Source organism: Schistocerca americana, unplaced genomic scaffold, assembly GCF_021461395.2.
Source record: "Schistocerca americana isolate TAMUIC-IGC-003095 unplaced genomic scaffold, iqSchAmer2.1 HiC_scaffold_15, whole genome shotgun sequence".
Lineage (NCBI taxonomy): Eukaryota > Metazoa > Arthropoda > Insecta > Orthoptera > Acrididae > Schistocerca > Schistocerca americana.
The window spans coordinates 7,644,967-7,659,945 of NW_025725583.1; the positions used below are offsets into that span (position 1 = coordinate 7,644,967).

Genomic DNA, 14,979 nt, shown 5'->3' on the forward strand with positions numbered 1-14,979 from the left:
ACATCCTGTAGAGCTACTAGATTGTGAAGATGCCAGTTGCTATGTTTCATCTGCTGTTTGCGATAGTTCCAGGTATTTTCTGTGGAATTAAGACTGGATGGTTTAGCAGGCCATTTGATGTGTGATAAGGTACCTGAATGCTTATTAAACTGGGCATTTATGTATACAGCCCTGTCAACACAGATGTTGTTAACTTGGAAAAGTGCAGAATGTCCACAGCATACTCATGCTGAAGATGTGAAACAAAGGACAATATCTGGTCATCAAGAATTGTAACATATGCATCCAAGTTTGTGTTCACGGTAACCTGAATGAGTGGGCCAAAGTCATGACATGAAAACAGCACACACCCTAGACATCACAGAGCCAGACCTCCACACATTGCCATTAAATGCTTTATTCAGCTTTTGGCGCACTCGGTGACTTGCACTATGTGAACAGAGGCAAAATTGCATCTTCTGCAGACATATTACATTCCTCCAGGCAACTCTGTCCTGTTTCTGTGTTATTTGACACACTGAAGACATGCAGATTTCTGTGCCACTGTGAGCAGTGGCTTTTTGTGCAGAAGCAGTCCTCAAATGCTCATTACTAGCAGTTCCCTTCACAGAGTTTGCTTGGAAACAAGTTGAGATTGACCTGCATTCACTGACAGCAGCAATTCATGTCAGATTTTAAACTGATTGTCATTGAAAAGGGATGACACCGGTATCCAGCCACTGCCAGTTGGCCCTTTTTCCAACCACTATTCTTGGGTGACTGTGAGTGATACACCATTCCATCTAGAAATGCTGGACAGTTTGCTTTGATATATTAGCAAATAAGACATTTTCATTCACAGTGTGGGTACGGGTATGTTCAGTCACAGTAGCTCCTTTCTGTACAGCTTCACATTGACCTATCTTAAATTGCTGATTCCGTACAATCGACTGGCATATACACAACACATCACTGCCATGACTTAAGTTATTGATGAAAGCTCACTTGGTCACCTGGTGCCAGTTCAAACACTGTCAACAGCACTCCACAGGGACTACTGTGCTCTTTTTTTTTAAGGGATGATAATATTTTCTTCAGAGAGTGTATATTGTAATTTTGTTGTCAGTTATGCAGCAGAATTAGGATCAACTGCTTACAACTTACTCAATTTCAAATTATTGTATGCTGTTCATTTTTTGTTTCAAGCTATTACTGTAGAACTGACATCATGAAATGGTTCAGTACCATTGAAATAAAGCCATTGAATATTTGCATAAAGTGTGGTAGAGTGATTATTCAGTTAAAGTTGTTTAAACTATCAAACTAAAGCTTCTGGAATCTTCAGTGTTATTGCGAACTACGCCACTTATTTCGTATGTAGTTTTAAATTTGTCTTTGTGTCTTATTTGAGATTTTAATAATAAATTCATCATTATTGTGTTTCAGCAAAATTTCAGAAAGACCTTGGTGGATTCTGTTGTTTTTGCAAGAGTGCTGTGCCTAGTGGTAGCCTGGGAAAGTACTGTGTGCGCTTCGGATTTGACATCAGGCAATTCTGTCGCAGTACATGTCTTGAAGAATTCAAGAAAGGACTTAAAGTTTGTAGTTATTGTCAGAAGGATATATCAGGTGGATCTGAAGGTTTCTTGGCTCCTGTTGGTGACCGAGGTCAATTTAAGGTAATTTTTGTCTGTCTTGTGATGTTTGTTTAGATTTTTCTCTATAGCAGCTTGTTGTTCATTATTTTCTAAGTATAATTATGATAAAAGTGCATAAGCTGTACTTTTAATATATTATCTCCTGTTTTTTAATTAGTCCATTACATGCCTTATAAAGCATTTTCCACTTTAAAGATGTTTTTTTACTTAAAAAATTATTTTAACGCCATTGCTGCAATTCCCTAAATCCAAAGCCCTACCTTAAGAATAGCTTCCATGATGGACTACAAATTTCCTGGTACTACATGCTATCGTGGTTGTCCCTGGGGCATGTTATCATCTAGTTTGTTGAGTTACAAGTACTTAGTTAGCCATCCTGCTTTTCCTATACCTTCCTCCCTGTTACAAGTTTAAGATAATGAGAAGAATGAAGCAGCTTATCGCATCCCAGGTAGTTAATGTAGGATCTGTGAAACAGTTGTTGCCTGTTATTTGTCCTCTGGCAGGCGTACCAGTACTGAAGATCAGGAGGGAAGAAAATCGTGAACAATTAGGATGCTTATTTAGTTTCAATGAAGCATTTCATTACTGGGGAAAAAGTAATATAATCTTACACATGACTCATACAACCTTTACAGCTGTGCACCTGCTGTACTTCTTTCACTGTGATGTACAGGAAATGAAGTCCTTACTATACACAAAATGTAAGTTACGCTCCCGTTGGCCAACTAGCATTATTACAAACTTATCTTTTTTTTATGTCTTGTGAAGCAGTCCTTGGGTGTTCATAAATGTTTTCCTTCAGTCAGTCTGGATCTACATTTATGCTCTGCAAACCTTCTTACAGTGTGTAGTGGGGGGGGGGGGGAGGTGTACTTTGTGTGCAAGTGCCACTTCACTTCCCCCTTTACCTGTTCCAGTCGCATATGGTTCATGGGAAGAGCGATCACTAGTAAACATCCCTATGGGGTTCCATCTCTCTAATTTTATCTTCATGGCTTTTCATGAGATACACGTAGGAGGAAGCAATATATTGGTTGACACTCTAGGAGTGTACGTTCTTGGAACTTTCAACAATAGATGATGAGAACGTCTTTCATGCAGCGTCTGCGACTGGACCTGCCTGAACATCTCCCTGACACTGTCTTGTTTACTAAATGAACCTGTGATGAAACTAGGTGCATCTTCTCCATTTCCTCTATGTGATGGACTACATTTCCTGAGGATTCTTCCAATGAATCTCTGTCTGGCATCTGCCTTGCTCTCTCGTGACTTTCTCCCTCCGCTCTCCCCCTTCTGTCAATGGTTCTCCCCATTTATTCTGCATTGAGGCTGACTTACGATATTATTTGATTGCCTAAAACAAAAAAATGGCTTCAAAATTATTGGGCACCCACACATCTGTCATTTAATTTCTTTGCACTTAAATGGGGCTTTGGCAGACCAGGGAATAAATTTTCTCTGGAATCAACAATGTTGGGCCTAAGCTTTGAAATAAATAAAAATGAAGGAACTTTAGGGTTTGATACGTTGCCACATTCCTTGAAGAGGCGGCGAATTAAATATAAGCCAAATCAAGTGGAGAGTTTTATAATGCTACTTCAGTACAAACAAAAACTGGAATGCATAGAAAAATCAAAATATTTAGACAGCACAGTAAAGGTGGTAAATAAAAATGACTGGAAAGGTGCAGAAGGGAGCCGAGCCCCCCAAACCTCTCTGTTCCCAAAAAGGAAATTATTTAAAGGAAAAAGTGGTATCTTTAATAGTACTGTTCAGTAGTACCATCAGTTGCCACATAAAGAATTAAGATATTTGTACTAAGATGTTTGGACAATATCTGAACAAGCAACTGATGTAAAAGTAACAAAAAAGTTACATCTTCAAATAAGGATATAGAAACCATATATGTACATAGTTCAGTCACATTACTGTGACCGCCTGTCAAAAGCCTGAATAACCACCTTTTGCTCCACAGACATACAGGAAGAGTGTCAGTGAGGTTCTGGAAGGTACCAATGGGAATGTGGAGCCACGCCAACTCCAGTGCCATGGGCAGGTGCACTAGGTTCCTCGGTTGAGGATTCGTGGTATGAACAATCTGATTGATGTGATCACACAGACTGTTTATTGCGTTTAACTCCAGGGAGTACAGTGAACTCATCGTGGTGCTCTTCAAACCATATAAATACACTCCAAGCTGTGTGACACATTTCATTGACCTGCTGCTAAATGCCCTCATGCCGCATAAAAGACAAACTGCATGTCAGGATGGACATGGTTCCCAAGGATAGATGCATACTTGTCAATACATTGTGCCTTCCAGAATGGTGAGATCATCTAGAGAATGCCATAAAAACACACCACAGGCCATAATGCTCCCTTCTCTGGCCTGGACCCTACCAACGATTGTTGCATGGCTGTACAGTCAGTACAGGTGGATGAACAACGTGCTCGCTGTGGAGGCCCATATGCAGCAACATTTGCTGAATAGACATTGAGGAGACACTGTTGCTAGCCCCTTGGTTCATATGGCCTGTCAGTTGCTCAACAGCTGCACATCTGTTCATCCACGCACATCTCCACAGGTCCCCTTTCACCTATGGCCTGTAGTGCACCACAGTTGCCTCACCACTGGTTTAGGATAGAGCAGAGCAAATAGACAGAAAAGCATAGTATATTCTCACTGTACCAGGACCTCTGGAGGTAGTTTCCCATGTAGATGCTGATGGCAAACATTGTTAACAACTGAGAAGTTACTACTTTCCATGAAGTTTTATGAAGAATGACACTTAACGACACTTCATGTAATGTTTTTTACAATTTCTCTTCAATTTTGAGTAATTTATTACCTCTGTTCAGATAACTGATCATCTCCTGCAGAATATTATATTGTTTAAATCAGTTTTTTTTTTTTGCATTTATTTGACATTACAAGTTAAAGCCTAAATGCAAACACCGCAATCATCTACTGAGAAAGTCAGCTGCCTCATTTTATTTCCACTACTACGGACATAAAATCAACATCAACAAATGTTGTAACAGTTAACACAAACATCAGAATTATGAACATGTGATTAATGTACAATGGTTTTGCAACAAAACTCATGCCAAAATAAATCAGTCATTAAAATGCTGAAATCTTTATGGGAATGTGCAATTTATGACATGTTTCTTCAGTTAAAGCAGTGGTAAGTAATTTGCATATGAATTTCAGGAATTTTGCAGCCAGAAATGTATGGAAAAATATGATTACATGAGTGGTAATAAAAAACCTCCACCAGTAATTCATCAGTGTGCTGTCTGTAATAATGAGAAGCTGGTGACTATCGAAGTGATGTTGAATGGTGTCTATAATAAATTGTGCAGTGAACCATGTTTTGCTGCATTTAAATTTGTTAACAGAATTATTGCAGGTGAGAAACTGGCCATAATGATAATGATTTACTAACATAGTATATTTACTTAGAATTCTGTAATTGTTAGATTTGCTCTTCAAGTTTTTTTGAGACAAAACTGTTGTGTGTTAAATTTTTTTATTTGCATGTGTAAGAGATGATAAATATGAGATTTCAGCAGAAGTTAGTCCTTATTAGCACCAGTAATGTCAGGAGAAAAGTTGTTCTCCGTGTGCTGTTTCTGGAAAATCCAGGCTAGGAAGGAAATACCCACTTGATTAAGCTCGCAGAATGCACTAAACAATGTGTTACTTCAACTAATGAAGTAAACTGTCCTTGTAATGGATTATTCTGTTGGTTTTTTTCCCATAGAAGTAGTTCTTATTTAAAGGTGAAAAGTGCTCTTAGCAGTGTGTAAGTGGTTGTTGTGTCTAGCAAAATTCTTGGTACCAGATCTGCTGACTGAATCAGCCACAAATTTAACTGGATACAGAACAGACTCAAAATATCTTTATCAGTGATTTAGTAATAAGATATGTTATCTCATGAAAAGTGCACCACATAAAAACGTGTCACTGACATGACAAAACTGCATGGAAATTAATAATCTCTTCTGAAAATATCTATCTGAAAAAATCCAGACAGTATTCTGAAAGGTCCCACAAGTTTGACTTAAGTTACTGAACTGCAATATGTAGACAACAGTGCTTCTCCAGCTCACACACCCACAGAGCTGCAACTGTCTGTAAATCGTTTCAGTACTGCATATGAACAGTTTGGCCTGACTATCAAAAGCCAAAAAACAAAGGTACTTCACAGCCAGCTCCTGGAACAGTCTTTCCAGATTTCAGTATCTCTATTCCAGTACACCTTTGTAACAAGTAGATGACTTCCTCTATCTAGGAAGTATCTTACTGACTAATTGCTCATTGTAAAAGGACATGGAGAAAACAGGATTCGTGCTCCACATGTTGCTTTTGGACATTTCCTACATAGGCTTTACCCAGATAAAGATCTGACACTATGCACCATACTGGTGGTGTATCAAACAGTTGTTTCTACCCTGCTCTACAGTTGCAAAACCTGCACACAATATCATTGTGATCTTAAGAAATTACAACACTTTAACCAACGGCATCTTAGATACATTATGAACATAAAATGGGATGACCTCGTATTCTTGAGAAGGCAAAGATATACAGTATAAAAGCCACAGTTGCTGATCACCAGCTCCGATGGATTGGGCATGTCCAGTAAACGAGAAACAATGGACTTCATTGACAAATTTTTTATTGTGAAGTGAAGTCCCATGGTGCTCCTCTGAAGAACCAATTTCAGAAGAATCTAAAAAGTCTAAATATTGACCCGAGTAATTGGTGTGCTACAGCAGAAGATCATAATCACTGGCGCACAATTACTTCAGTTACTGTCATACATTTTGAGCAAGAATGTCAGAGATGTAAAATTTGTCAAGCCCAGCCATTCCCTCCACCTTCTTATGTGTAACGTATGTGGTCACATGTTTCATGCCAGAATTAGTCTGCTAAGCCATCAAAAGCATCTCCATACTTGAACTGTGATGCAGTAATGTAAATGCAGGAGAAAAATGAAAACTTGGACATGAGTATCAGCTAGTGACAGTCCATGAACACTTCAGCTGTGAACTGTCTTTGAGAAACTTTCGATAGCTTACAGGAAAAAGTTGTTATAGTCAAAAAATACTCTCTTAATTCAGTGTACTCTTGTTTAAAAGTCAGTACCAGTTATATAAATAGTAAAATGCGTAAACCTACATGAAACCTATTAAAAACAGAAAAAAATCCAACATGAGAAAAGTATGCTGCAGCCCAGCATTAACTGCTTTATATGAACTAGCATCCATAAAGTGTGCAACGAAATATGCCTCGAAAAGAAAAGTTACCAAAAGTGACAGTCTTTGGTCATAACACAGGCTAGGAATGTAATATTAAATAGCTCGAAATATGGTTGAATAAAAGAAACATTAGTTTCCGTTAAATAAATATGAATTAAACAAAACACAGTTTGTGTGCTTTTCACCCCAAAATAAACTTATTCAAAAAATGAAAATAAAAGTGGACCTATAAGTTAACCTATTCTTGTGGTTCTTTTATGTAATGTGTTTTGATGTAACAGTCTGGAGCATCATGATATAAATTACTGAAGGCTGGCAGAAGGGAAAGTCAGTTGCTGTATCTTCTGTGATAATAGCTAAATCAGAGATGTTGGGAATACTATAGGCAGGCCAAGTCATATCAAATAAAAGCTCGGTTTGAGTCAGGAGTATTTATATAGTGCAGATGTGGAGAAACAGAAAGGAGGTAGAAATGTTTGTAAGAACAAACAGTTGAAAAGAAAGAAACAGCTGAGAAGGCAACGGAAGGGATCTCTGTAGCTGAGCAGTCAGCCTATCTGACTGCAACGCAGAGGACTCTTGTCATATTTGGTACCCTGCTGTGCCACTGGGTGCCCAACTTTCACCCTGACTATGGTTTGCCAATAACCATTCACTAAGACAGATAACTGGTTGGTGTCCATGACCATGTAAAAGGCTGTGCAGAAACTGCAGTAGACTTGGTATATGATGTGGGTGCCTTTCATAAGTGACAAGCCACTAATGGTGTAGGTTAGACCTGTGATGTCTGGAATAGGATGTGTTGATTGGATGCTTCGGACATGTATTGCCCTTCAGCTTTTTGTACTGGTGTGACCCATGTAGCAAGGAGTTGGATGTAGGAGTGGTATAAAGAAAAACCAGGATATTTCATAGGTTGGGTGGACTGTGAAATATGTCTATGAGAGAAGTAGAAGAGGATTTTTGGGAGGCTATTTCTTATTTCAGGGGATGATATAACATGGTCAAGGTCCTAAGTGACAATACAGTTAATCTGTTCTGGGCCAGGATTATGTTCAGTAATAAGTAGTGTGCTCCTTCACAGATAGTTTGGGGCTGTGGAGACAAAGGAAGGATGTGGCATTGGATATTGGTTTGTGGATTAGTATTGGGATTTTGTGCACATTTGTCAAGCCTTCAGCTTACTGAGTAAAGAGTCTCTCATTACTGCAGATGGGTTATCCATGGGTAGCAAGACTGCAATGGAGATACCTTCATCTTGAAAGAATGGCAGCATTTGAAAGAAAATCTTGTTGGTGGGTTTCAAACAAACAGAGCTTTTTATGGGGCCACATAAGAGGTGCAAGAAGAGATCCAGGATATGGCATGCTGAACTGAAAAGAAACAGGAGAACAAGTAGGGAATTATGTATTGAGGTTGTGGAGGGATGAAAACAGTGTGTTCCCCTTGGTCTTGGTTCAAAGTTTTGAATTTACTATCTGTGAACCTGAACATCAGTGACCGTGAAGGATCCTGGGTGGCCAGGAAGGATTTTTCCAAGTGAGCCATGACAGGTTGGCATATGAGAGTGCTGTGAATGTCTGTGCACTCAATCACAGATGTATTTTTATATTTTTTTGCTCAAAAAAGAATGTGAGGATGTAGTTTGTCATATGTACGAATGGCATTGTGGGTTTGGAATTGACAGGATGTTGAGAGTAGCTGCATTCAGTGGTGATAAGGCCTTGGGCAGGGGTTCTATTGGTGACAACTACCATGGCCCACCTTTCTGAATTTCTTAAAAAAATTTCAGTCACCATAATTCTAATTTCAACTGTATTGTCATTACAATATACTTGAAAATGAACGTAAGACCAAACTTGCGATTGTGATGATTGAAATTAAAGTTACATTTTAAGATTTTTGCCTTTGTCCTTCAAAGAGTTCTACTTGACTGTGAACTCTGCTCAGAAGAACATAATCAGTCAGATATTTCCATTCATGTATCAACTGCTTGACTTTATATATAGTGTCCTGTTATTTATATTCTGCCTTGGATTTTCCAGTATTGCATTGAAGATCAAAATATAAATAGCACAACTGCACCTCCATTGTTTTAAAAAATCTTGTAACTGGGGGAACCTGGTCCTCTTAGAATGTCAGCAGGTTTGTCATTTCAACATTGGAACATAATAGTTAAATCAAAACATGAAAACTTAGTCTGGTGCGGTGAAAGTGTTTTATTATTATTATTTGAATTTGTATAGCAGATAATTTTTGAAAATTGGCATGTTATATCTGAATATTGATTCTATAAATAAAATAAAATTGGTAATGTCTTCTTCCAAATGTTCCTTTTTATTTTTTGTGTCCTTACTATTCTCATAGTCTCAATTTTACTGTATTATTCGTTATCTGTGTGTTTGCAGATCAGTGTAATGTATGTAGGAAATATTTTGACCTGTCAAATGCAGATAATTACGTGGCGTATTATGATGAAGTACCTCGCAGGTTCTGTTGCAGAACCTGTATGAATGTGTTCATACTGGCAAATCGCAGAATTGTTCCATGTAACTGGTGCAAGGTAAGTATTTTCTTTTTAATTTTTGCAGATTGAATACTAGTTTACACAAATAAATACAAATGTACATAATAATACATTTTGTTCTCGAACTTGTTACAGGTGAAGAAGTACAATTTTGATATGATTAAGCGTGTAACTGCTAGGGGTGTCCACCTTCTGATGTGTTCACTTAATTGTCTGGCATTGTACCAGTACTCAGTCAGTGCCACACCTACAAAACGGTGAGTTTTGGATATGTAGTGGGATTGAATTAATTTTTTTGCAGTTCCAAATTTCTACTCGATGTGTTGGAGATCTAAATTGTACACTAAACGTACTGGAAATATGAATTGTATGCAATGTATCTTCTAATTCTTATGAATATTCTCTCTCTTTCTCTCTCACATGCACACCTTTTGGTAAGCTACTAGTTGCCTTCTACATCATGACCAGTGTCCAGCACCTCAGACAACTTCGTCAAAATTGGTGAGTTAGGGAATTCAGCAACTCCTGGACTCTCATAACAACCACCAGTCCTCTACATCTGTAACCTCTGGACTTGCTTCAGCACACTACAGCAAGACAGTGGAATATTGTGTGTCTCTAAGGGGATGTAGGTTTCATTACCTGGGTTACAAGAATACATGTTGAGAGACTGACACCACTGGCACAGACCAGGTCACTCTGTCTGTGACTACAAGAGATATTTAAAGAATCTGACATGTCTGTGCTGTGAGGTAATAGATGTCCCAGCAAAGACAAGGGCCAAATACACAAGGGCCATCTTTGTAGATGTATACAATTCCATGACTCCCCTTGTTGAGATCAAATTGAAAGCTGGGCCCATATCAGTGTAAGTGCTGTAGAGTGGAACCTTACCAACTCTTGTCTGCTGTACATCTCGCCATAAACTAGAACACTAAATGATTTTCACTAACATCATCACACTGTACTCAACTCTGTGTATCGTTTCTAATGTACTTAATGTTCTATGGAATTCAAAAACTCCTGACCAAGAGTTGTATCTTGGAAAATCTCATTCAATTAAAAGTCTATTTCTATTCAATGTAAGGGAGAGTATACACTTTGACACTACTACAGGCTCATGCATAACTGCTCATGATGATACTAATTCCTGTGACAGTACTTTTGTGGAAATGGTCAGTGATGTGCACACCAGTGACCACTTACTGACTTGAATACACCTGTTACAATAATTGCCAAAATGCAGGCTAAACAGGACAGACTGGATTCTGTGCTGCCAAGTAGTTATGTGTGAATGTAGTGGCAATCCCCAGGAGTGGATGGATAGCATCACCTACACATTGTATATATTCTGAGAGCATTGCAGCTTTTCAACAAGTTAGGGCAGTTGACACCATATTTTATAATGTGGGAATAGGCAAGTGATTGTAACAACAGTTCATGAACTCATTCAAACATATCACTAAATAAACACAAGACTATCAGCATAATTTTTGGGATACTTGTGAGAAACCGTATAAATACTTGTTTGAACAGTGGAGGCTCTTGGCCAGCCACAATCCATCCACTTCTACCAGCCAATGATAATGGAGACAAGCTTTTGGTAATGGAGTTCCACTAATAATAAAGCTTAGAACTATATTTTCTCATAAGATACCATGGACTCATTGTTGTCTACAGCAAATTATGCTTCACCAAGTGACTTCAAAGCCAATTACAGGATGTTGAGATTATTAATACCTCTGATAACAAAATCAAAATAATTTGGAATATTATTACGAGGGAGACAGGACAACCAAGAGTACAGGATGACGGCATTACCATCAAAGCAAATGGAAACTTGACAAACAACAAGCCAGAAGTAGAAAACGTTTTGAATAATCATTTTTAAATGTTGTTGGGAAAATAGGATCTAAATGTTTATTAGAAGAAGCAAGGCAGTTAATGGAAGAGGCCTTACCCACACCTCTCCTTCTGAAATTAGGAAGATAATAAACTCTCTCAAGAATAAAAGCTCACATGGAATTGATGGCATTTCCAACAGGATAATAAAAGCTTGTTCCCAAGAGATAAGTGGGATTCTTAGCCACAGATGTAATAGCTCTCTGAAGCAGGGTATTTTCCCAGATAGACTGAAGTATGCCATTGTTAAACCACTACATAAAAACAGGGGATACGTCTGATGTCAACAACTACCGCCCAATCTCTCTTCTGACTGTGTTATCCAAAATTCTTGAAAAAGTAATGTATTGTACAGTAGCTTCACACCTTTTTTTAAAATAAAGTTTTAACAAAATGTCAGTTTGGTTTCCAGAAAGGTTTTTCAATGAAAAATGCTATATATACTTTCACTAATGAAATATTAAATGCTCTGAGTAACTGGAAGTCACCCATTGGGATTTTTTGTGATCTCTCAAAGGCTTTTGATTGTGTAAATCATGGAATATGTCTAGATAAGCTCAAGTACTATGGTATGAATGGGACAGCACTTAAATGGTTTAAATCATACCTAATTGGAAGAGTGCAGAAAGTTGAAATAAGTAGTTCACATAATATGCAAAAAACTGGTGATTTCTCAAACTGGGGAACAATCAAGAATGGGGTGCCGCCAGGTTCGGTCTTGGGTCCTCTGATGTTCGCCATTCTATATTCACGAAGCTGCAAAGCTGGTACTTTCTGCCGATGATACAAGTATAGCTATCACACCCAACAGACAAGAATTAACTGATGAAATTGTAAACGATGTTTTTCAGAAAATCATTAAGTGGTTCTCTGCAAATGGGCTCTCTTTAAACTTTGACAAAACATAGTATATGCAGTGTCACACAGTAAATGGAATGACACAATTAATAAATATAGACTTCGATCAGAAATCGGTAGCTAAGGTAGAATATTCAAAATTTCTAGGTGTATGCATTGATGAGGGGTTGAACTGGAAAAAAACACACACTGAAGATCTGCTGAAACGTTTGAGTTCAGCTACTTATGCTATTAGGGTCATCGCAAATTTTGGCGATATTCATCTCAGTAAATTAGCTTACCATTCCTATTTTCATTCTCTGCTTTCTTATGGCATCATATTCTGGGGTAACTCATCATTGAGTAAAAGAGTGTTCATTGCACAAAAGCGTGTAATCAGAATAATTGCTGGAGCTCATCCAAGATCATCCTACAGACTCTTATTTAAAGAGCTAGGGATCTTCACTGTAGCCTCACAATATATATATTCACTTATGAAATGTGTTATTAACAATCCAAATGAATTCAAAAGTAATAGCAGTGTACATGGTTACAACACTAGAAGAAATGATGATCTTCACTACTCAAGGTTAAATCTAACTTTGGCGCAGAAGGGGGTAAATTATGCTGCCACAAAAGTCTTTGGTTACTTACCTATTAACATCAAAAGTCTGACAGATAGCCATATAGCATTTAAAAAGAAATTAAAAGAATTTCTGAATGGCAACTCCTTCTACTAATTAGATGAATTTTTGGATATAGTAAGTGGGTAATTTCCCCACCCACCACAAAAAAATTAAGTGTCATGTTATATTTTGTGTAATGTAATATCTTGTATAGACACCTTTCATTAACCTGACACATTCCACATCATTACGAAGTGTCGTATTCATAATCTATGGAACGTGTCGTATTCATGATCTATGGAACAAGTACTAATTTAGTCTAATATAATTCTCTAGGAATCTTAAGGAAATCATTTTCAGTATATTTAGCAAGGAACATAATGAATCATCACCACCTGTTGAGTGTAGAATCTAGATGACTCCTTTTTTATTTCCATGGAGGATTCAGGAGATAATATCCCACCATCAGTAACCTGTCTGCACTGTTGGTAACCATACATCAGGGTTATTTGCATCCATCACTTCCTTGAGAAAACCTGCAGTAAGATTTGGAGATTTATTTATTTATATCCCATAAATCCAATACTGCGAGACATTTGCATGGCTGTAGGATGTGTCAGAATTATTACAAATAAAACAAAAGGAATACATAAATGTACCTCTTGCAAGAGGATATCTGGTATAAGACATAATACACGTTAATAGGTATAGAAAAAATTACATTAAAAAAATGGTAGATCTTAATAGCTAAATGAAAGACACAGTAATGTTAACAGTGATTGTGAGTATCGTAATGCACAATAGCACATCAAGTTAGTAAATGAAAAAATCAATTACAGTTAACTCTACTGAAATATTCTTCTACCGAATAGAAGAAATTATCTAGTAAATACTGTTTGAGCTGTTGTTTAAATTTGGGAAGCTCATGGATAAGTAATTTCAGTGATGGTGGGAGAGCATTGAACACCTTGCAGCTCATGTAATGGACTCCTTTTTGTACAATAGTAAGGTTTTTTGATTCATAGTGGAGGTCCATCTTCCTCCTGGTATTGTGGGTATGGTATGAATCATTGGATTTGTACGATTGTCCATTTTTACAATGAAACATAACAGGGAGTAGATATATTGGCATACAGTTGTCAGTGTCCCTAATTTTCTGAAAAGGTTCCTACAAGAATGTCTGGGCTGGACTCCGCTCATTATCCTAATAACTCTCTTTTGGGCAATGAATATTTTTTTGGATAGTGGCTGATTACCCCAGAAAACTATGCCATACAGCAATAGAGCATGGAAATAACTAAAATAAGCAGTTTTTGTGGTGTCTCGGTCACATACAGTGGAAATAATATGAACAGCGAATGTTGCTGAGCTGAGTTTTATGTGGAGGTGCAAAATATGTTCAGACCATTTTAGACTGTTGTCAATGCGTACACCCAGAAACTTGGTTGACTCAACTTGTAGTAACGCACTACCATTCAATGTAATACTTAATTGATCCTCAACTTTTTTCCTTACTTGGAAATGTACAAACTGGATCTTGTTAACATTTAGTGATAACCCATTATTTACAAACCAATTACATACTTCACTAAAGACAATATTGGCTGATTCTTCAAGACTGAGGTTGGGAGTTTTGTTGATAAGGATAGAGGTGTCATCAGCAAAAAGAGTAAAGTGAGTTTTAAATCTAGTACACAGGGGAAGGTCATTGATAAAGATGAGGAAGAGAAGGGGGCCAAGTACAGAGCCCTGAGGAACACCACAGCCAATAGAGCCCCAGCTAGATGACACAGAGTACCCCTCAGAGTCGTTCAACATGACCTTCTGCTTACTTCCAGCTAGGTAGGATTTAATCCATGAGCCAACTGAGCCACTTATACCATAATATTCAGCCTTTGCTAAGAGGATTTCGTGATTAACACTATCAAAGGCCTTAGAAAGGTCACAGAAGATACCAACAGGTGAAAATTTATTATTAAAAGACTCTAAGATTTGATGAGTGAAGGAAAAAATAGTTTGTTCTGTTGATACACCCTGTTGAAATCTGAACTGACTACTGTTTAATACCTTATAATGCTTGAGGTGTTCAAGAAGTCTTTTCTGAACCAATTTCTCAAGAATTTTAGAAAAAGTTGTTGAAAGGGAGATAGGCCGATAGTTGGTAAAGTCTGCTTTATTG

The 14,979-nt window shown here is 37.7% G+C and overlaps 1 protein-coding gene across 1 annotated transcript in view; it reads left to right on the forward strand.

Moving 5' to 3' along the window:
* The window catches only part of LOC124569463, a 184,562-nt gene that overhangs the window by 52,874 nt on the left and 116,709 nt on the right, over positions 1-14,979 (forward strand). Inside the window, 4 exon segments of the mRNA XM_047131073.1 lie at positions 1,426-1,658; positions 4,855-5,053; positions 9,317-9,471; positions 9,571-9,692. Of these exon segments, the coding sequence (XP_046987029.1) occupies positions 1,426-1,658; positions 4,855-5,053; positions 9,317-9,471; positions 9,571-9,692 (709 nt within the window).